Below are 24714 nucleotides of genomic sequence, written 5' to 3'. Positions count from 1 at the left end.
TTAATATCGCATGATATTATCATGACAGAGGTATCCTAAGAAATTCAACTGGCCGACTTTAGGGCATTGCACCTTAAAAAGTCCCTGCTGAAAATGAAAACAAACACATTGAGAGGTACTTAATAAGATAATTAACACACCCCTGCAGTGTGACATTGACTCATCGTGTATTCATAGGCACACTGTACGTTTAAGATTAACTTCATAAACAGTACCTGGAAATCAATGGTAAAAGTTTGTTTTCAAGGGCACCAGCTGTTCCCGTAAGCACCGCCCTGTTACCAGCTGAACGCCACCGGGAAGTGTTCTGAGCAATGAATAGAAGAAAGAAGTAGTGTGTTAGACCAAAAATATTGGCACAACAAATGAACAGGGGAATTATCCTTTATCCTCCAGCACTTCTCATTTCTGAAGCTTCTCTCTGCCATGAGCCATTTATAGATACGGGTTCCGAGTTTCTGTGTTCCTCAGTGTTAACAATGGGGGAAGAATTGGCACACATTTGAATTTGGTGTTTGTTGGTGCACTTATTTAAGTTTCCATACTCCTCTTGTGTTGCCTTTGTCTCCTACCTGTGCATGGGCTGCTACAAAAGGTGGAATTCAACAGGAAATGTGAGAAAAATCATACTTTTACTTTTGTTTCCATACTTAATCTCATTCTCCCAGTTGTATGTCTCGTCTGTCTGTCTTTTTTCCTCCCTGTTATGCAAGTCCTGCTAGCTGCAGGCTGTAAGGGGTTAATTCTGTGGGCTTGTGACCCCCCCCTTCATGCTCCTCTCTGATAGACAGAAGTAAGGCCTGTTTAAGCCTATCAAGGATAGGTATAGACCATGAGCCCGCCCCTTCTGCTTCCTGTTGAGGGGCAGTGCCAAATTTACTCAGTCCTGCTCTGGATGAGGAAGAGAGCAGTAGAGCTATGAGCCTCTTCCATCGCGGGATGAGCGTGCCCACCTCCAGCCTCTGGGGCTTGGGGAACATCTGATTATACCAACCGATGCCCTGTAATATCTGGGGCAAGCATCATCCAGAGGCCTGGAGCCTCTGAGACCCTGCACCACTGTATGAAGAAGATCTGCAGTGATTGCCAATAAAGACCCTTGTTCATCATACTCCTGTCTAAGTGTCAGTCCCTGGGCAGGAGGGAAGAAGCATGCAATAGTGGGGGCTGATCTCCAAACACCCTGCAGCCCACTACTGCTGGTGCTAAGCACCTTGAGAATAAGCTCAGAGAATGAACCTAAGCCTGTCCTGATCTCCCACCATCGCAGATCAAACTCAGCTCTCCTGACCCTAACAGGTACTCGCACCACACGACAGTGCATCACCATAGGGTAATATGTCACAAGTCGTCTGACTAAATAGGTGTACCTAAGGGTGCCCTTCTCTTCCATTCCTCAGTTGCATGTGTTCTACCACTGGGTGGTGGGCAATCTAGGTGTTAGTGTTACATCTCACATTTCTTTTGTCTTTTTCCAAAGGGCTGCCTTTAGGCTACCCTGGGTAACTTGCGGTACTAGACTCATCCATGGGCCACCTTGCCCGCCCTCTTGCTATCCAGAGACTGATCCACCCCCCATTTAGGTTGCATGTTTGCCACCAAGGGAGTATATGGTGGGGGGGAGGGGAAGGGGATTGCTTCAGGCCGGTGCTTTCCAATCCTTGGGCTGCCCAGGTGCTCTCATAGTCTCCCTCCTCACGGCAGCTGAGTTAGGCACCTGGACTCGAAGCAGTGGTGAGTGGTTCACAATCCCTCTGCTTACCAGTATCTGTAGGCCGAGTGAAGAGGGGAGGCTAGGCACGCGCAGATTCCTGACAGGAAGCACAAGGTTCAACTGTCTGGACGTTTTCAAGTTGGCATGAGAACGATAGTTCGCAGGACCAGAAGTACGTGGATTGCATTTCGGAAGTCCTCACACGTGCGTAGAACTCCACGCTGTAGGGGAGGAGGGAGAAGACAGGACAATCTACAGTATAGACTGCTCTATAGGCGGTTTGTCTGTTTTGGAAGGCAGATCACCTCCCTTACCTGGTTAGCAGATTATTGGCTACACCCTTTATGAAGTTGGAGGCTACTTATATAGGGCAGGTCAGTGCTGTGTGTGTCTCTGTTTGTCCGTGTCTCTGGCCTGTGCATGTTTTTCCTCCCCCACTCTGCTTTTTGTGCTATGTTTACCCTCAATTCTTCTTCGTCAACTGGGCAGAAAGACTGGATCTCTATCTGAGGAAGTGGCTACACGTCCCAAGAAATGCTCTACAAAGAGCAAGAGAAAGAATGGTCTCAGTTCCAATGAAAAACTTCCACCTGGGACATCAGGCAAGTTGTGCCAAGCCTGTATTAGAAAGTTTGTCCCAGAAGAAGCATTCTCTCAGATGGCTGATATATTTTCATGATTTAAGACCTCTATGATGAACATATTTGTGGCAGCAAGAAATTAAGCATTTAAATGACCTGTAAAAAAAAAAACCCAGAAAGAAGTCTTTGCAAGTGGATTCCAATATTTTAGATATTGAATCTGAATGGGATCCATACTTGTCTGAAGTTTGGGAATAATCTTCCTCTGATGTAGGCGAGGTCAAGGGCGAGCTATCCTGTTTTAATTTACAAAGCAGCGATCAGCTTTTAAGAGAAATGCTTACTGCTACTGGGAATCAAAAAAGAGCAGGAACAATATAGTGCCATCGATAAGTTATTCAGCAGTATTATGGGAACGACCAGAACCTTTCCAGTCCATAACGCTAACCCTGAATTAATAAATTATTTATAGAAATATCCAGATAGTAGGAATAGGATTGAAGAAATGGTAGAAGATGTAAGCTTTTAAAGCGGAAGATAAGGATGCCTGGAAGTCGACACCTAGTGTCGATGCAGCAACCCGGCTCACAAAGAAGACCACGATACCAATTGAGGATACTTCCTCATTTGAAGAGCCAAAGGGATAGACGAATGAAGGAATTGAAGCGATTTTTTGCGGGCAGTACTGCGTACATGCCAGTGACTGCAACAACCTGCCTGGCACGGATGATGATGGTTAATTGTTTAGGCCCAAAATAGAGGCAATTATCACCAAATTGTGGGTTGAAAGGGAGCTTTTCTCCCTCAGGACAGAAGAAATAGCCAATTATTCCATACCCTTCAGATAGCCTTTACTTGCCTCCAGATCTTGTAAGGGATCCATATTCCATGTTAAGCAGGCCAGTTCATCAAACAGATCACCCGACAGGTTCCGCCAAACGTCAAGGCATGGACGGCCTAACCCAAGAAATACCAACTTTTGAGACCCAGAGGGTTCCTTCTTTGGAGATGGGCAGTCTTAGAGGCAGGCTGCTTCTCTTCAAGGAAAGATGAACCCACTCAACCACAGATTGCTGGGTTCTCAAAATAGTCTCAGAGGGATCTGCTATAGAGTTCCATCAACAGCCCCCAATGAATAGATTTCTTGCATCCGGAGTTCCCAGGGATCCCAGAAAACTTGCAGTATTACAACACTGCATCCAGAAGTTTCTCAAGACTGGAGAAATAAAGAAAGTACCAAAAGAACATGTGGGGAATTTAATTCCACCCTCTTCATGTTTTCGAAAAAAGGTTAATTCTGTATTTCAAGGATACCAATCCATACATCAAAATGAGACGATTTAAGATGGTGCTCATAAGATCAGTCAGCAGTGCCTTAGACGATCTGGTCTTTAAGACTGGTATCAATTGAAAGGACTTATCTACACGTGCTGATTCAATCCTCTCATCAAAGAAATCTCACGTTCTTCTTGTTGGGTTCCTATGGCCAAGATCTTAAGATGGGCAGAGCTGAATATCCCAACAATATCAGCAATTTATACCCAGGGATTCTGAATTTTACGGCAGATTGGTTGAGCAGGAACACTCTGGATCCAGGAGAATTAACTCTCAAACAAGAGATCTTCCAGATGATGGTATTAAAATGGAACCAACCTACTGTGGACCTGATGGTGTCCAGATTCAATCCCAAAGGTTCCAGTTGTCTGTGCCAGGACCAAGGATCTAAAGGCAACCTCCTGGGATGAACTAGCGATATCATGGGATTTCTTCATAGTGTATGTTTTCACACGATCCAAAGGATTGTAAAGAAGCTCAAAACACACACAAATAAAATTATGGAAAATACCTATCCTGTTGGAAATGCTGCTCAGTCTACATTCTCCTCCTCCGTATAGAAAGTGATGTAAGAAATATAGAGGCGCAAAATCCTTCAGGAAAATCTTTAAATGTGATCAGGTAGAATGGTGTGATCTGCAGGTTGTAATATCTGCACTGTCAAAAAACAGGGATCATCATAGGAAGGTTCTGAGATCTCCGGTCTTCCTTATGAAGAAAATCATAAAGAAAAAGGTAAACATAGTGTAAACGGTTTAGTGAGTAAAACACGCAAATACAACAAATGAATCGCACTCACAAGATGCCCAGTCAAACAGGCTTTGGGTGTTATTTAAACCGGGACACCCGCGTCATTCGATTGCAATTCGTGGCCCACAAAGGGTTCTAAACAGAGGTTGCAGATACCTTGATGCAAGCAAGAAAACCAGTAACTTCATAAAATGTAATATAGGATCTGGGAAATATTCAGCAGATCGTACAGATCGGCAAGCATCAAGGAAGACACGGCTATCATTCGCAAATATTGCCGTTCCTTCAGCAAGGTTTTTTTTAAAAAAAGGACTATGTCTGAATACTCTGAATGTATAGGTAGCAGCCTCTGGCATGCGTTTGAGGAAACCTACAGCAAATAAAAAACCTTTAGCAAATAAGCAATTATAAGCCTATGATCAGAGTTCCAGTAACACCTTAAGTAACTTGCAGACAGCATTATTCAGACCATTGGATTCTACAAACATCAAATGGCTCTCAGTAAAAGCCCTTTTATTGACAGCTAGAAGTTCAGCAAGAAGGGCGAGTGAACTGGAATCTTCATCCTGCGATCCTCCCTATCTGGTGATTCATCGGGATAAAATGATCACAAGGATGGTTCCAACTTTCAAACTAAAGGTTGTCCCCAGTTGTACCCTAAATTTAAGAGATCGTAGTGCCATGTTTCTGCCCAGACCCAAAGGGTCAGCTACAACAGAAATGTCATACTTTGGATGTTGGGAGAGCTCTAAAAACATATCTGCTCAGAACGGACGCCAGAAGAACTTCTAGAAGATTGTTCATTCTTTTTGCCGGTCCCAGGAAGGGAAGTGCAGCATCTCGTGCAACTACAGCTAGATGGAGTAAAACAACAACAACCCAAGAATCCTACAGGATTAGTAACAGCGTGGCTCCGCCAGCAATCAAAGCCCACGCCACTAGGGCTGTAGCCACTTCCTGGGCTCTTAAGCACGAAGCATCTGCAGAACAACTGTGTCGAGCAGCCACTTGATCATTGTTCCATAGTTTTGCCAAGCACTATAAATTGGACTTACTGGCCTCGGCAGATGCTAGCTTTGGAAGGAAAGTATTTCAAAACAGTAGTGCCCTCATTTCCCCCCTGTCCTGTCTGGGGAGTGCTTTGGGATGTCCCTATGGTGATGCACTGTCATGGAGATGTGGGAGAAACCTGAATTTCTACTTACCGATAAAATTAATTTCTTATAGTCTCTTTGACAGTGCATTATGGGTTGCCGTTCCATGGTAGTTCTTATGTTGTTTTTTTCTGTTTCTTATGTATATTTTTATTTATATAGCGCCCACAATGTACTCGGCGCTTTACAAAGAGACAATACAGGGAATTATAATAATACAATAAGTGCAACAAAGTTAGACAATAGGAAAGGAAATCCCTGCTCCGGAGAGCTTACAATCTAAGTGGTATGTTGGGAGACTTATGTACTGTACTGTATATAATCTTTGCTAGATGTACAACTGAGGAATGGGCGAGAAAGTCCCCCTTAAGTACACCTATTCAGTCAGGTGACTTGTGTCCTACTTCTAGCCGAGTGACCTATTATGTTATGGCAGTGTTTCCCAACCGGGGTTCCGCGGCACCCTAGGGCAGGGGTGCGCAAACTTTTCCCTGTGCGCACCCCTGCCTGCTCTCCTCTGCAACTCCTTACAAGGAAATAGAGCTGTCTTCATAGCCATGCCTAGCAGGCTTTTAATCTACTCTGCCTGATATGCAAGACCTGGTATCAGTGCAGGTAGTGTTAGACCCAATCTAGGGTTTTCCCCATAGCAAGCAGCTTCCTTGAGGGACAAGGGGGGGGGGGGAGGCAGGCTAATGTCTGTGTTCTGCCCAATAAGGGGTTCAGACCTTGGACCCTCCCCCTCGGTACTTATGGGGCTGCACAGCCAAATTGTTTCAGTGTCTCTTCCCTGAGAGACTGGTCCTACGGAAGAGGTGTGCAGGGCTCTGTCACCTTCTATCCCCTCCCTTAGGGGAGTGGGGACCATACCCCTACTCTCCTAGGGAGTGGGGGAAGAGCTAGGATTGACATCTGGGGACCATGACTGGTGGTTGAGTCCAGGGACCATCCTGAGGTGTAGACCAGTGTTACAGTATGCAGTGCTGCATGTATGCTTTACTCTATAATGGAGAAGAATAAACATGTTCCTGTTATCAAATATACCCCTGCCTGGGGGAGTATGAGAGAATTCTTTCACAGGGCCTGCTTCCAGCACTCCTGGAGCCGGAGGTAGATGGAGGCTTGTAGGGAGGGGGCTGGGGGCGGCGAGGCTTTTATTAAATGTATAATTGTGAATACTACATGCTGTTTTACCCGTGCGGCCCTAATCTGTTTTCCTTGGAGCGTTTCCGCCCTTTTCACTTTACAAGTGGTGCAGGCCTGCCCTACCCCGTTACTCATGCTTCGGCAATACTGAAATGTTTGTCATGTCAATAAAGCTTATTTGATTTGGAAAGGGGTTATTCATTGAACTGCAACAGTGCTGAAAGTTTGATTGAATAAGTAGGGATTCCCGTTTCAGGTTTTAACTGGAAAAACATCCCCAACTGATCATCTTTGCACTTCCGGTTAAAACAAACCCCCAAAAAAAGACCCCCCCTGGAAATGAAGCTTTATTTCCTATTGAGTTCCAACTCTTGTAAAAGCCACAGGTAGGAGATCAACACCAGGGGAGTATGGAAACTGCACAGAGAAGTGCGACGGTAAACATCAAATTCAAACTTCTCTCAATTATTAAAGGATGTACATTCATTATTTTATTTTTTAATAAAATGGTAACAGCTGAATATAAAATAAAAAAAAAATAAACACTGATTTTTACAAATAATTAAAGTGGAATCAGTAGTCATAAGACACGAGGGGAAATGCAGAGAACAAGAAAGAGGAAGTTTCCCAGCAATGACTGTGGCGGACAAAGTGTGCTCTTGCTCTTCAAAGCTGCAGTTTCACGCACAGAGATATATCTATCTATCTATTATAAAAAAATAATAATATATAATAATATAAAAAATATATATATATATATTTTTTTTACAGAACACTGGAAATCGGGTAGTGTGTTAATGTGCTATTAGAAACGAAATCAAATGCAGGAGGTTCATAAAACTGAAAGATATTCACATCATAGAAAACCCACCACACAGACATTAAGCATAGGAAGCAACCTCTAATTTATTGGCTGATCAAAATAAAATATACAATTCTATCCCTCAATAATTGAAGCAGCTAGTGACATTAAATTAGAAAAGTAAAAATTCAAGATGGCTTTTGGGTCGCCTGTTAAAGCCGCAGTTCAAGCAATATCCTACATGTTTGTTTGTTTTTTTATAAATCAGTTCTGTACTATGAGGAAAATACTTGTAGCATTTAAAAAATTTAAAAAAAAAGTTTTAGACATTTTTTTATGTTTCTGATGTAGGAAGCATTTCCAAAGTGACAGCCCCCTTCCCCTTCTTGATAGGCTCTGCCTCGAGTCCCACCCTCTCTCTAGCAGTTCACCAATTGTGTAACTGCCCAGTCAATCAAATGCCAATAACTACATTTCCCATAATGCTGTGCAAGAACTGAATTAAATAGCCCCGAGCAAGCGATTGATTACAGGAGAACAGATCGATCTGCAGCTTCGCTAATCGCTTGTCAGTGTGCAGATTGTATTGATGCACATATAGAATGGGGAATTATTATTTTTTTATTTTTTTTAAACGGCAGCTTTAAATCTACTCTGATGAAGGACATTTTTAGGCCAAAACAGTGGCTGATATGTAATAGTGTTAAATAATATTATAGTCACAAGAAATGGAGTGCCTGGAGATGATGTGGCGGCATCTTATTGGCTGCTGCAGAGGTTTACCTCAGCTGCCATATTTTCTCATGGAAAAGAATTAGGCCTCGGTCCCGCCGCGCTCGGTGGCGCGGGCGGCCACACGCGAGTTCCCCACCAGCAAGGGAATCCTGCGGAGCCGGTCCCCCCTGGCTGCACAGCTTACTACACGCTGTTGCGCGTCAGCCGCTATGGGATACAAGAGAATGGTGTTCCCTAGCGTTGACGCGTCACGTGGTGTGGCTGTGAGCCAATGGGGAGGGGAGGCTTCGGGAGGAGGAGAGGCTTCGGGAGCGGGGAGGAGTGTGGGGGGAAAGCAGCGTGAGTGCCTGCCTCTGTCTGTGTGTGTGCCTGAGTGCCTGCCTCTGTCTGTCTGTGTATGTGTGTATGTCTGTGCCTGCCTCTGTCAGTGTGTGTATGTGTGTATGTGTGTGCCTGTGTGTGCCTGCCTCTGTCAGTGTGTGTATGTGTGTGCCTGCATCTGTCAGTGTGTGTGTGTGTTGCTTTACTTACCCGAGCCGTGGAGGGAGGGGGGGGGGAAGAGTAGCGGGTCCCTCCGCTCAAGCCACGCCCCCCCCTCCCGCTCAAACCTCCCACTCCCGCTCCCTACAGACCGCATATCGCGGTCTGAGTATGTCAGCGCCCCGCCTATCTGCAGTGCGGGCGCGCTGACTCTGGGAGCGGGGCCTTAGCCTTAGTGTTAGGGAGACTTAACTAATTCACTGCTCTGCAATGCGTTGCTGCCCCCCGCAGGAAAATGGCAACAATATTTTTGTCCCTTGACAAGTGGGCGTTGTATCCAGAGACCTTGGATTGCTACTTTGACACTTTTGCTTCCCCCCTCTAGCAGAGAAAGAGTTAATCACTTCATTTCCGAAAGGTTCTGCTACGCTGAGCACTTTAGGGACCGCAGAGAGAAAAAAAGAAACCAGTATTTCAACTTTTATTTAAATATTTACAAAAGTTCCTTCCAACTAAAATATTTGTGGATGTTTTGCACTCTAATAATTATTGCAATTTTGCCTTCAACGTGAACAAGCGGTTATCGTAACATTGTGTATTAAGAGTCAATGCAGAAGGCACCGTAAGGGGGGTTGGGGAGGGGGATGTGGCAGTCGAAGGCTGAGCCACTGATTTGAGCCCTGTGCTGAAGCAGGGATATCCTGAAAACCTGACATGTTGGTGGCCCTTGAGGACTAGCGTTGCCCCGCCCTGCTATAAAGGCTAATTCCCTGCATGCTGAGAACAAGTATGGGAGTAGCCAGGACTTGCCCAGCAGTTGTGCACCAAGCTGAGCCAGTGGAACATAGCTAGAAGCCCAACCACTGCGAAAATTGCTCCCCTCCCTCCCCATAACTTATTGGCGTCGAGACGAGCAGTCAGGGTGCTGCAATGTATTTTGGGGCACAATTTTGGGGACAGTGACTAGTAGATAGAAAGCCTGCCAATGGTAAACGGCGTCCCCCAATTCATTCCCAGCAAGACAGTGGCAGGTAGTGCACTTGCTACACCACTGAGAGCCAACGAGAGATTAGAACAGCAATATTCTGTAAAAAGGCACAAAAAGACGTAACACATTGAAGGAAAGGAAGAGAATATTGCTGTTAAAAACAGTTTAGTAATAAATAATTAAAAGAAAGTATTAACAGCATCAAATGACACCCGTGTGTATGTATTTACCTATATATTCTCTCTCTCCTGGTAACTCTTCTCCATTCAGGTGCCAGAGCACTTTATTCATTGTAATTGATTTTTTAATAAAAACACAATACTGCAGGCAATAGAAATTCTCACAGACACACCACCAGCAGTAATATCGTGTAAAGGTCAATGTAACATACATACATCAGCCTGACCTGCTACTTTTTTCCCTGTAATGTAAACATAAAGTGCCCTATATAATGATGGTGAGTGAAAAAGAATCCAAGGGGGGATACCGAGCAGAGCACCCCGCCTGTCGCCCACTGGGAGGTGAACTCTGAGACAATCCCAGCGGACTCGGCGTACGTGCATTCTGCCCGGATACGGGAGCGCACCAGTGCCTGGAACATGGCTACGATTGTTTATTGGGACCTCCCCTCCAAAACGCTGCTTCCCTGACCTTTTAGTAGTAGTGTTTCCTCTAAACTGTCCCATCAAAATCTGCATCACTTCAATGAATTTAAAGCTAGTGTGATTTAAAACTAGTGTGGCTTTGTGGAGCCCCTAACTAAATGGGCTCAGCAATAGAGATGTGGGGAAACTTTTCCACAAGTTTGCAAAACTGCCAAATTTGGGGCTTCCGTCGCTTACATAGATGTTATAAAGTCGTCAACATTCACCAAAATGTGCCCAGCTTTAGCAACTACCTATGCCGGGGCTCTTCAACTTGAAACCCCTGTGATCCTCAGGGACCTTGGAGTGACCTTCAGACTGTCTTCTCCTAATTTCACTACAGTTGCTCAAGCAGGTAAGTGTATTTTCTCACACTGGAGCTAATGAAACAAAAAAGGTGATAACAATATATGGCACAGATGTTATACATATCTAAAGACTTACATTTTTTTAAAAATATGTATAAAATGACTGATACACTTCTGGTCTTTATACTTAATTTGCTGAAGATCACTGAACTATGCTGTTGAGAATCTGGAGCGAACAAGGTCATCTTTAACGGATTTGCCTAAACTTATTTACAGCAAATACCATTAATAGGTCACAGGCATACTTAATCCTTACCTAACAATAGCACAAACGCAAACACTTTTTATAATACACCAAACACTTTTTGATAAAATTGCTAAGCTAATTGGGTTCCCATCCATAACCATTTGCCAGCCACGAATTGCCAGACACAGTTAAAGATGGCGGTGTTTTCAAAGCCAACTAAATATTCTCTAAAAGTAGTAGTTCCCACTGCTGTTTTTTTTCTTCCCCCACCCCTTTACATGAGTGGGAAGCAGGGTGGTCTGCAAAGGTGAACTATGTTAATTTCAGTTACAGGGACCCTTTGGTACCTGGGACACTTACCGGGCAAGTTGCTGCCGCCTCCAGGGAAAACAAAATGGTGTTTAACGCAGGCCAATTATTTGCGTGTGTAACGTGGGGATTTGAATACCAAGTGGCTCCCTTCCCGGTACGTCACTCAGGAACCAGGGTTTCAGCTCTGGGGACCCCCTGATTTCCACCTATGTCAGTGGTGGCTAACTCCAGTCCTCAAGGGCCACCAACAGGTCAGGGTTTCAGGATATACCAGCGCCAACACGTGCTGAAGCAGGGATAGCCCTACTACCTGGTGTATTGGTGGCCCTTGAGGACTGGAGTTGGCCACCCTTATTCTATGTATAAGAAAAAAAAGGGAGGATGGAGCAAGGTGAGAATTGCCCCTTTAAATAAAATTAGTCAGAGTGGAAGGCCGTGTTCCGGAAGAAAGACGACATTTGGGATTTCTGCTGGTGCAGAACTCCGTGGCCCAATGGGCTTCCTTTCAGTCAAATACGTCACCATATTCTCTCCAGCAGAAATGTGCGATGTTATCCGAGTCCGTGGAAAATTTGCGTGCCGGGACCACGTTTGGGCAAATCTTTTATGGAATATTCCAAGTCTCGAAAAAAAATAAAAAAACGTTCTTTGCATTCGTTTCCTTTCCTTTTTTGCTGCATTATCACATTTTCTCCAAGAAGCATTATGGCCTTGTAGTGAAAATCACCATAAACTCTGCGAATTTCGGTGCAACATTTAATCCCTAAGCTGATTTAAAAATAAAAAATAAATATCAGTTCATTTTCACAACTTTTTTTAAACTCGTAAACGACCAAAATTTCCTCCAATTGTGACAATGTGAACCATTGTCTAACCCAGAAAACTAGCGTTGGTCACTTCTGGTCCAACCCATCTCTGCTGCCTTATGAGTTTCCCACTAGGCACAGTGTTATACTGTATGTTGTCATCCCAGTCAGTGTGAGAAAGCATACATGGTTGGTAACATGGGAGTGATGTCCAGCAGTAAAATGTGTCCGCTCGTCAGTCTCTGCCCCTTCTTCTTCCTCAAGTTTTCTCAGCAGACTGGCTGCTGTCTTCGGGAAAGGTTTGCATTGCACTGGTGCTCTGGAAGAATTCCGTTTCCACAATGGATACGAGATCATACTGATCCTCTAACACAGGTTTATTTTCAGATTCTTGTACACACACGTGCAGGTCAGGATCTTGTAAATACTGCAAAAGATTTAAGTGCAATATTACCAAATGAAACACATTCCCAGTGAGGTAGAAACATGCCCTCATGACATACTCTAAAGCAGGGGTGGCCAATCTGTGGCCTGCATAATGTATTTGGAGTGGCCTGAATATATCTTCCCCTCGAACCCCCCTCCGCCATTCCCCAGCTCCAAGTTCTGCACCCTGGGGCTCTAACTTCTCTCCAGCGCGGGACAGGAGACCTCCTGCCACTCTCCCTGTGGGAATTGAGTAAGAAAGGGGGAGGGGGTTGAGTGAGAAAAGACGGGGGAATTGACTGAGAGGAGGAAGGGGATTGAGTGAGAGTAGAGGGGGATTGGATGAGAGAGAGGAGAGGGAGTAATTGAGTGACAGAGGACGAGGGGGGATTGAGTGAGAGAGGACGAGGGGGGAAAATTGAGTGAAAGAGGACATGGGGGGATTGAGTGTGACGAGGAGGAGGGGGCAGTAGGACAGTGGCCCGCAAAACAGTGTGTGCCCATTTATTGGCAGACCAGAAAAAAAAAAGTTGCCCACCCCTGCTGTCAGCATCATGTTTAAACATCTGTCTGTAGCTCACTGAAACCATGGCAAGCAGACACAATAACCTGTATACCAGTCTCTCTCCCCTACTATACTGTATGTTTCCAGCCTTCCCCTTATTCCTCTGAGCAGGAAGCTCATTATCTAATGTATCAGTATGTGTGTTAACATGCTTGTTTTCACTATTGTCATTTAAAAAAAATATATATTTATTTTACACTTCACATAACCCAACGTAATAGGAAAGCCAACACAGCTTTGAAATACATCAACTCAACAAAAACCAAAAAGTTGGGCACGATTGTATCGTCGATGTATAAAGAAGCACTCCCGGTCACGGATACAAAGTTTCCAGTCACGAGTGTACAACGGAAGTCATCACATTATACAAAGTTGTCGAGAAAGCCGGTACAGTACTCACATGGACTGCAAAAATTCATTATTATAGGAACCAACATTTTGGTCCAATACAGGGATTTTAAAGGTTCCTGTATTGGACCTAAAACATGTTATGAAGATAACTGTATGGCGTTACAACGGTCCCTGTATTGAGACTGAAATGCTGATTCTTATAACAAATCATGTTACAGCTCAGTCCATGCGAGTGCCGGCTTCGTCGACAACTTTGGGCAAATGTATATTGACATCTTTCACTGGAGTAACTGACTCAGCAGATATTGTACTTGTGAATTGGCCAATAAAAAAGGTAGGCAAAGCTCACTTTTGGCTAGTATAATGAGACTATTAGAGCTCATTAGTGAATGAGAGTTGCTAAAATACCACTGTGTCCGTTGGCTATTGCTATACCGACTGTATTTACTTAATATTTTTGTTCCTTTGTAAAACATGTGCTGATCTGGGGCTGAACAGCGGGAGGCATAGTGATGTAGGGGTTTGGAGCTGGATACGAGGGTGCCCTTAACACACTCAATGTTCGTTTTATTGGCAGTTTTGTGAGTGCTATTTTATTCCACCTTTTTTATTATTTGAGAAAAAACGTATTATACTATGTTCTCTTGTATCAACCTTTCCCTTTGAGGAGCTGTTCTCTCCTCTTTGGAGTAAGATTGGGTCATATACTGTATGAAGCCTGACTATGTGCAAAGCCGGATTATCACAGGGCACATGAGGGCATTGATCCCAAGCTTCAGATCATTCCTTAAGGGTTTTAACACAGATTGACACTATTTTGTCGATATCTTTTTTTGTGTATTTCACATTCTTACTTCGGAGAGTTTGCGCTTCAAGTTGTACGCGCAATACCATTTTGAACGGAGGAGGAGGCTGCTGTTTGAAAGCGGCATCTTATATAGGGGTTGTATTGTAAATGTATTCACTAATTCCCACATCATTCTCATGTTAATCACCTATCAAAAAGCCAAGTTCTTTTGCACTTTATATAAAGTGCATTGTGATCTTATTAAAGGCCAAAAACTCCAGCTGTCACTCAGAGAGGGCCCTTGTCCCAGAACATGAAGAGGGCGGCAGTGCTTGTGTGGAACGCTTCCCTCACGCAGAATCACACAGGGAAAGGACTGAGTGGGCTCTAGGCTTAACCTCTTATGCATCACGTCCTCTAATTCTGATGGTTTTAACCACTTTGCTGCCAGAAGGAGTGGAGTTGGCGGGAATGGGGAAAGAAGAGGTGTGCTAGGAGCACAGCACAGCACATCTTGGGTACACTTTTTAAAAGTGCAAACCTATTTGATTATATTATCTTACAGACAGTTAACCGGGGAATCCCCTTATTTATGACTGCATCTCTGATTGTGTGTGTGTGTGTGTGTGTGTGTGTGTGTATGCACGCGCGCACACGCATGTGTGTATAATATATCTATATAATTTGCCTGCATTGAAAGCTTTTCAAATTTTGGCCAAAAAATATACACAGCAAATACCCCAAAATAGCATTCACACAGCAATCAGGGGGCGGCTTATAAAACATCTCAATAGTACTTATGTGCAGTAACCACAGCAAATTGTATGTATTATTCTCCAAGTACGATATGAACATGTTTCACCATCAAAGAAAGGAGTTTGATAAAACAATGCTGGTTTTGGATGGAATAAGCAGGAACGGTAGCAACTCCCCTCAAAATTATTTTGTTTCTTAAAAGTACAAAAACCAGAGACCCCCTCCCTAAGTTCTAGGAATAGCAGAAGATTTGTTGCTTGTGCAAAAAAGAAAAAAGAAATAAATATTTAACATTAAAAAATATGGAGAGAAAAAAAGAGAAGAAGATTACTGCTTTAAAATTAGCCCATGTGTTAATTAAACAGCATGTTGTCTATTAGTAATGCGTCTGTGAGGATGTTTCCAGCGTCGCACCCCTTCACCACCTGAAACGTGCACAGATCACGTGCTGTGTGGTTTCCTGACAGGTTAGCCACAGTACATTTGGTTTCTGCTGCTCCAGGCGATAGGCTCGAGTTACTGTACAACTAACTGCAAAATGAAAGTGCTGGCAGCTTAAAGTGAAGAATTCCCCGTTTGCGGTCAGACAGGTTTTAACAGCACAGGCAAGATATCGTTATTGAACTTGTTTGATACATTTGTTTTTGTTCCCCACAGTCTCTCATCTTCAACTGCAGAGATATATTGCAGCCTTATAAACAATGACGCCGTGATCATCTGTTTTAGGTTTACCGGAGTCTATAATATACGGAGTACTTCATTATTAGGCGACACCTTTGTGTAATATACTGGAAATATAATAGGAGGCAAAAAATGTAATCTGTGATACTGTACATTATTTAAAAGAAAACACAGTTTGTTGATTTGAAATAAAGATTTGATGCTGCCTACAGTTATTCTTGACATATCTATAGCTTTGTACAGATCTGAGCAAACTGGGACTATCCTGACTAAATCAGGACTTTTGATGGTATTATAGGGATTGCACATGGACAGAACTTACTGAAAACAGACTAGCAGTTTGAAAAGACATCAATGAAAAGAAAAAAAAAAACGATCAATCAAGCAGTGCAGAATACCTCAATTAGTCTCTTTCCCCAAAAAACTAGCCAGATAATACGCAAAATGACATGCAAAAACTAAATACATTCTGCAGATCAATGCGCTGCTCTAGCAACAGGGGATTTAACAAAAACTCCAACAAATGATGCCTCCTGATCAACTGTTAGCCATTACATTTCAGTGATATATATATATATGGTTGGTAATATATATATATATATATATATATATAAAAACCATAATACTGAGTTAAGTTATGGTGAGTAAAAAAAGTGACAAAAACCCTCCACAGGAAAGCAAATATGCAAATATAACTGTATGCTCATCTGCATGTCTTAGGCAGGTCTGCAACCCCGCCTTTCACCATTATCACCCAGCATACAGCACTTCCACTGCAGCAAGGGATTCTGGGAAATGACATGCAAATGAGCACACAGTGTCACTTTTTGCCTCAATAACCATTTTTAACATGGTTCCCTATAGGCTTAAGCTTGCTGCATGGTCACAGCTTTGAGCACAGCCATATATTATTAAGAGAGAAAAAGGCCCTAAAAAAGCACTCTAGTATGTCTTTAAAAGTACAAATCACATAATTTTTATTGATAAATTGTCACAGAACAACGGTTAAAACAAAGCACAGAAAATGTTTAAAATAGGGCATGGATCCCCTGTACGTTACAAAACTTGACAAATCCTCCAAAAACATGCCCTCATGGGGACAGAGCCAAAAGTCAAAATAGACAATGATAATGTTCTAAGGTACCTGACAAGGTAGGTCTAATATAACAGACAGCAGACTTAATAACCGTGGCTATGGCTACGTGATCATAAGTAAAGAATCAAAACACACTACTATCCCCTTCAATCTAGGGTTTGTCTATGGTGACAAAAATAGCATGTAAGTGACAACAAAGATACACAATATGAAGCCTAAAAAGCACACTTAGGCCTGCAGCAATAGAGGATAATACATCACCTATGGTCAGGTACAAAAATCGGTAGATGAAAGGAGGAGACAAGGAGCAACGCTCAAAGCATAATAACGTGGGACACTTTACTTTGTTGTCACTTACATGCTATTTTTGTCACCACAGACAAACCCTAGATTGAAGGGGATAGTAGTGTGTTTTGATTCTTTACTTATGATCACGTAGCCATAGCAACGGTTATTAAGTCTGCTGTCTGTTATATTAGACCTACCTTGTCAGGTACCTTAGAACATTATCATTGTCTATTTTGACTTTTGGCTCTGTCCCCATGAGGGCATGTTTTTGGAGGATTTGTCAAGTTTTGTAACGTACAGGGGATCCATGCCCTATTTTAAACATTTTCTGTGCTTTGTATTAACCGTTGTTCTGTGACAATTTATCAATAAAAATTATGTGATTTGTACTTTAAAGACATACTAGAGTGATTTTTTAGGGCCTTTTTCTCTTTATATATAAATATATATATATATATATATATATATATATATATATATATATATATATATATATATATATATATATATATATATATATATGCAAATATAACTGTATGCTCATCTGCATGTCTTAGGCAGGTCTGCAACCCCGCCTTTCCCCATTATCACCCAGCATACAGCACTTCCACTGCAGCAAGGGATTCTGGGAAATGACATGCAAATGAGCACACAGTGTCACTTTTTGCCTCAATAACCATTTTTAACATGGTTCCCTATAGGCTTAAGCTTGCTGCATGGTCACAGCTTTGAGCACAGCCAGGGTTAAGGTGCATACCCAGAAAACCACCCACAGACAGCTGTTTCGACCTTGATGGGTCTCATCAGTGTGGGGTTGATTTTACTGGGAATGCAAGAGAGGCTATGGGATAGGCTAAACCATAATACTGAGTTAAGTTATGGTGAGTAAAAAAAGTGACAAAAACCCTCCACAGGAAAGCAAATATGCAAATATAACTGTATGCTCATCTGCATGTCTTAGGCAGGTCTGCAACCCCGCCTTTCCCCATTATCACCCAGCATACAGCACTTCCACTGCAGCAAGGGATTCTGGGAAGTGACATGCAAATGAGCACACAGTGTCACTTTTTGCCTCAATAACCATTTTTAACATGGTTCCCTATAGGCTTAAGCTTGCTGCATGCTTGCTGTGTGGAGGGTTTTTGACACTTTTTTTACTCACCATAACTTAACTCAGTATTATGGTTTAGCCTATCCCATAGCCTCTCTTGCATTCCCAGTAAAATCAACCCCACACTGATGAGACCCATCAAGGTCGAAACAGCTGTCTGTGGGTGGTTTTCTGGGTATGCACCTTAACCCTGGCTGTGCTCAAAGCTGTGACCATGCAGCAAGCTTAAGCCTATAGGGAACCATGTTAAAAATGGTTATTGAGGCAAAAAGTGACACTGTGTGCTCATTTGCATGTCATTTCCCAGAATCCCTTGCTGCAGTGGAAGTGCTGTATGCTGGGTGATAATGGGGAAAGGCGGGGTTGCAGACCTGCCTAAGACATGCAGATGAGCATACAGTTATATTTGCATATTTGCTTTCCTGTGGAGGGTTTTTGTCACTTTTTTTACTCACCATAACTTAACTCAGTATTATGGTTTAGCCTATCCCATAGCCTCTCTTGCATTCCCAGTAAAATCAACCCCACACTGATGAGACCCATCAAGGTCGAAACAGCTGTCTGTGGGTGGTTTTCTGGGTATGCACCTTAACCCTGGCTGTGCTCAAAGCTGTGACCATGCAGCAAGCTTAAGCCTATAGGGAACCATGTTAAAAATGGTTATTGAGGCAAAAAGTGACACTGTGTGCTCATTTGCATGTCATTTCCCAGAATCCCTTGCTGCAGTGGAAGTGCTGTATGCTGGGTGATAATGGGGAAAGGCGGGGTTGCAGACCTGCCTAAGACATGCAGATGAGCATACAGTTATATTTGCATATTTGCTTTCCTGTGGAGGGTTTTTGTCACTTTTTTTACTCACCATAACTTAACTCAGTATTATGGTTTTTTTATATATATATATATATATATATATATATATATATATATATATATATATATATATATATATATACAGTGTTCGACAAACCTATACATTTGCTCGCCCCGGGCGAGTGGATTTAACCCCCGGGCGAGTAAATATTGGCCCAAGCAGCACACGTTTGGTACTATGTGGCGAGTAGATTTTTTTGTGTGGCGAGTAGATTTTTTGGGGATTTGTCAACCACTGTATATATATATATATATATATATATATATATATATATATATATATATATATATATATATATATATATATATATATATATATATATATATATATATATATATATATATATATATATATATATATATATATTACCAACCATATATATATATATCACTGAAATGTAATGGCTAACAGTTGATCAGGAGGCATCATTTGTTGGAGTTTTTGTTAAATCCCCTGTTGCTAGAGCAGCGCATTGATCTGCAGAATGTATTTAGTTTTTGCATGTCATTTTGCGTATTATCTGGCTAGTTTTTTTGGGAAAGAGACTAATTGACGTATTCTGCACTGCTTGATTGATCGTTTTTTTTTTCTTGTCATTGATGTCTTTTCAAACTGCTAGTCTGTTTTCAGTAAGTTCTGTCCATCTGCAATCCCTATAATACCATCAAAAGTCCTGATATATATACACACACACATACATATATATACACACACACACGAGCTGGCATGCTGGTGTCCTATGTTTGCCCATGTATAACGATGACACCAGCTGCGATCAGAATGGAAGAGAATTTCCCCTTGTGTTCCGGACTTTAAACGGACCTGTCGGAGTCATGTGACGGCTACAATAGCGATCACATGATCCGGGTGTCACGGACATTCCGGCAGTAAAAAAAAAGTTACGCCAGGAGCAGGGGGGAGAGGAGGGGAGTTAGGGGGCGTGATTGTATTCTTACCTGCTCTATGTGAAGAGGTATTCTACACGGAGGATTCAGCCAGCGCTTGATAACGGGGCTGTATTTGTGTATTAAAAATAAACATACCAGTGCTGCAATAAACACAGTAATTACAGACACGAAAAGTGCAATGTACCCAGCTGTAGTTAGAACTGTAAAAAAGAAAAGAAAGAAAAGAAACGGTTATGAACATATTTAAAATACAACTCCATGTAAAATAATACATTACTGTATTTGGGAAGGAAAACAGCAAAGAAGCAAGAACCCAACTAAAGCACTCAATACCCTAATAGTAATGTGACAATATTAAAATTAAATATTGAATGTTATACTGATTAAAATAATGAGGTTTAAAATCCAACTAAAGGACACATATATTAACCCTAAGTTGAGTGTATATGACACTCCGGGTTCTGAGAAGATGTGAACAGATGAGGAAATTAGATCAAATGTTCAATGAAGGGAGCTGGTATACAGTATTCCCTAGGTATGAGTTCTTAGGTAGGAGCAGAGATGAGGAAGTGATGTTAACCTGCCTATATGAAGCAAGTGTAGCCCAGACAACTAGGGGCTAGGTACATTAATTGCTATCCGTAGGTGGAACAGCTTACAGATACCAGAAGGCGGTGTGGCTGATTGAGTATGCCTATGCACATATTCATGAATGTGCTCAACCGTCAGGTACTGTGCTTCCACATAAGCTAGTAAAGTGCTGAGATAATCAAGTACACCCCTAAGTATAGGTACAGCCACTGAACGTAGCCTATATAAAGCAATTGTAGCCCAGATAATTAAGGGCTAAATATATTGATTGCTGTCAGTGGGTGGAGCGGCTATCTAATACCAGAGGACGGTGTGGCTATGAGTATGCCTATGCACATATTCATGAATGTGCTCAACTGTCAGGTATGTTGCCACATGAATTCAAACCAAGTCAGGTATAAAAACAAACACTATCCTCACCATTTGCCCACCGAGTGAACTGTAAAACTCAAGCCCAATATGAGAGGGTCTGCACGTATTCGGTCTGGCAGCTGCTCACTCTGCGAGGTAAGAGGCTGCCACGTCAATACTGACCGTGCGCGTGACAGGTGCCGACACACGCGTTTCGCGTGAGAAACGCTTTCTCAAGGCTTCAGTGAGAGAGTGTATTTGGGAAGGCGTCAGGATGCCGCAAAGATCTGGACTAATAAGATTCGCATGAGGTAGTAGCATTCCCATAACAATGTCCAGCTAAAATTATCTGCTTCTCCTATTCTTTTATACTGTATGCAGCAAATGCCTATTTCCCTAGTATTGGTTAGAATGGCAATGTCCTGCATGGCGTCAGTAATGCCCCATCTCAAGTGGTCCCCTGTTGGGAATACTCAGTCCTCTGGGATCAGTATCCCTTTACTGTGTACTGCATACCTCTTACATACATATTGGATTGGGAATTTACTAAGGACCTTCTGGTGGGGCCGATACGATTATGCTCTGGAGTTACTACTCTAAGAACTCCTGCTAAGAACATACTTCTTGCTTTTCTCACATGAAGAATCTTGGACCATTACTAGGAGGCGCTATCTAAATATTGCACATTCCTTACTGAAAATAATAAACAGGTACTGGACACGCTTAATATACATAACTATTATTTACAGGACTCACAGTGAGGCCCTCTGCTCGAACTCCTAGGAACCTGTGTCTAGCACAATGGGTGGAGCTATATATACCCTTTTATCTCCCCATGCTGACATCATGGGTCACCAGACATACAAGGGAGTGGCTTTCCCTACTGCATAGTCATCATACATCACATGGAGAGGGGAGTAACTTGAGTGAGCCCACCCTATTAACCGATTAAGGGTGTTATGTTAACCCCTTACATTATTAATAGTCCCCAGTGGGGGGCTACATTTATTTTGTATGTAATTTTTTATCATTCTGGTCTCTCACTGTACCGCGCTGCTGAATATGTTGGCACTTTATAAATACATGATAATAATAATTCAATTGGAAATACTTTGGGGGACAACTTGAATTTCGGAAGGATTGGAGAGCATTTTATTCCATTAAATCTCAATAATAGATATTTTAGAAATCAGATAGCATCCTGGAATCTGGCTGGTCTGCTTTATTTGTGGGTTAAAAAGGCCATCACCAAAATCAGCTCCATTTGGCAGCCCACAGTTTTGTATAAATTGGCAATGTTTTTTTTTTTTTTTTAAAGACGTAGTACAACTTCCCAAAGTCAAAATAAATCAAATGTGTGGTACTGTAGATGCTTGTTAAGATGGTGGAGTTGGCGTTCTTTAAACATCGTCATATGGGGTAGAACATCAAGATCAGAAAACGCTTAAACTGCCTCAGTCAGTTTGTGAGATATCTGATCACATGCCTCTGTGGTCTTTGCTACTTGGGAAAAATGGAACGCACCTTCCGGGAGATAATGGCCCAACTCCGGCCATCGATCCGGGACACACTAAAGAATCAGAAGAGCGACCAGGCGGGCCCCTTACATTTTCTAACAGAGGGCCACCAAACTCCCTGCCCTTTGACATACGATAATTGGCCAAGTTGACAAACAGAGAAGAGGTAATAGGACAAACATGTTACTGCGATCAGATGTCTTCTTGGACATGTTAACGACACGATACTTGAATGATAGCCTTCAACTAGGCTGTTTTATTGAAGAATGGGGCATTAAGATCCCAACAGTTGAGACTGCATTAGCCTTTACATTCAAAAACAGCTTTTTTTTTTTAATTGTTTTTCTTACAAATGAGCAATATCAACCTTTATGGTCTGTGGAAAACCCACTCGTTACCCTTTCGTTTGGTAAGTTGCCCAGGACTGGTATGTCTGGACTGATTTTCGGGGGGGAATTAAAAAGTTTCAATGTAGGGCTTTCAGGCCTTGTGGCTGCTGAAAAAGCATGAGTTAAGGCAAAAAAAAGTTAGAGAACGTGTTACACAGGTAATTGTTTTCAATTCTTAAAACCCAATTTACTTAGAACTGCAAATTTCAGTCCATATTTACCAAGCGATGCTATACGGTAGATACCTTACAGCCCACTGACATGATGGTGTCTTGTGAAGAAGCACCTCTTCGTACAGGGCTGGTTGTCCATGGCCGCCTGGACTGAGTCCCTGATTGAGCCACCCATGCGGAAGCAGGGATATCCTGAAAACCTGTTGGTGGCCTTGGACTGGAGTTGGCCACCCTAGCTTAGTAAATAGGGACATTAATACCATGGCTGCTCTATAGAGCCAAGGAGTTCAGATGTTTCCATGGACAAAAATGGTTCAGTGGAATTACCTGCAGCTGTTGTTGTTTCACAAACAGCGCCACTTATTTGTCCGTCTAGGTTAGGCGTGAAGGAGTTCACTTGTACACAGTACCGTGTTCCAGCTTCCAAACCGGTCAGCTTTATGGATGTTTTCTGTGTCTCCTCCAGGGGCTTCTAATAACAGACCAGAATCAGGAGGAGGATTTTATTGTTTTGTCGCAAGTTGTACAAACAATACGAGGCTCAAACCCCGGAGTGGGCAACTCCAGTCCTCAAGGGCCACCAACAGGTCAAGTTTTCAGGATATCTCGGCTTCTGCACAGGTGGCTCAATCAGTGGCTCTCTCTTTCAGTGAGCCACCTGTGCTGAAGCCGGGATATCCTGAAAACCTGACCTGTTGGTGGCCCTTGAGGACAGGAGTTGCCAACCTCTGCTCAAACCCCTGAGAAATTGCTATGTTTAAAAAAAAAAACAAACAAAAAAACCCCCACGATTTATATATTTATTTACGGACATCTACCGGTTGCAAAAGTGGGGGAAAAACACAGCTGTATTTATAAGAGAACAATTGGGGAGGATGCCCCCCCCCCCCCCCAAAAAAAAACATGTGCTGCAGAGTGTGAATCCAAAAGTATAAAGTTCATGTAATAGATGCAAAACAGCTCCGGATACAAAAGGAGTTAACTGGGTAATAATATACCATATGAACAACCTGTCTTGACCCCTAGTTAAGGGATAAGCCTAGCGATGGGGACAGGGTTGACCGGAGCTAGTCTTTCGACCAGAAACGGACCCCTATAAGTATAAACCCTGCATAGATGGCTATATCCCCTGGGAGGTTGAAATAAAAGTCACTTACTCCATGAAGTAATCATCCGGATAGGCGTGCTCCAGGCTGTAGGTGTGATTGAAAAAAAAAGCCTCTCTATAGGGAAAGAGAATCCCCTGTCCCCCTTTTATCCTACATTTTTTGCTCATTGATTAAATAAAAGCATTATTGTTTAGCACAGTCCAGCCTTCATTTTTTGCCTGCAGTGCCCGCTGATTCTCTTTCCCTATAGAGAGGCTTTTTTGTTCAATCACAGCTGTATTTATCAAACAAAATGAATCCTATTGAAAGCAATGGTGTTTTTTCCTTTCATACATGTTGTGCGATTCTTTTGCACACTTTGCCCCAGTTTTGCAGCCAGGAGATTTTAGTAAATAACCCCCCCCCCCCCAGGGCTTTAATGGGCCATCAGGTAAATCACAGACAAATTTCATTACTATATTTTATAGACTAGATAAAGTACCCGGCTTCACACCGTTTGCAGTACTCTGCAGTCAACCTTTCAGTTGCAGACTTCAAAACCCAAATTATAGTGACATTCGTTACACCTTCCCCCTCAGTTACAATCACACCCGATCAGTGACCTTCCTCTCTTACACTCCCTCCTCTCCCTTCCCCATGTATTACTCTCCACTCTGTCTCTCACTCACACTCTTCCTCCCCCTCTTAGGCCTGGGACATAGACACTTTGTCCGTGCGGAGGCGCGCTGAAGCTCACAGCGCG

At 42.7% G+C, this 24714-nt stretch overlaps 1 protein-coding gene across 5 annotated transcripts in view; it reads right to left on the bottom strand.

Moving 5' to 3' along the window:
- IFNGR2 (interferon gamma receptor 2) overlaps window positions 1-24714 on the bottom strand; it is a 41548-nt gene that overhangs the window by 3239 nt on the left and 13595 nt on the right. The window contains exons 5-8 of one of the 5 annotated variants that reach the window (XR_012800384.1): window positions 23191-23335; window positions 19891-20042; window positions 10584-10709; window positions 216-307 (exon numbers count right to left, since the gene is read on the bottom strand). Coding sequence is in view for 3 of the 5 variants with exons in the window: in XM_075593856.1 (XP_075449971.1) it covers window positions 12262-12429; window positions 19891-20042; window positions 23191-23335 (465 nt within the window). In the remaining 2 variants the exon portion in view is untranslated. Of the gene's footprint in view, window positions 1-215; window positions 308-7145; window positions 12430-19890; window positions 20043-23190; window positions 23336-24714 lie in introns of those variants that run through there. The other 4 variants (XR_012800383.1, XM_075593855.1, XM_075593857.1 and 1 more) reach the window with 4 other exon arrangements.

This window comes from Ascaphus truei, chromosome 3, assembly GCF_040206685.1.
Source record: "Ascaphus truei isolate aAscTru1 chromosome 3, aAscTru1.hap1, whole genome shotgun sequence".
In the NCBI taxonomy this organism is placed as follows: Eukaryota; Metazoa; Chordata; class Amphibia; order Anura; family Ascaphidae; genus Ascaphus; species Ascaphus truei.
Note: the sequence above shows the minus strand (reverse complement) of the source record. Positions and strands in the feature narration are given on the sequence as shown.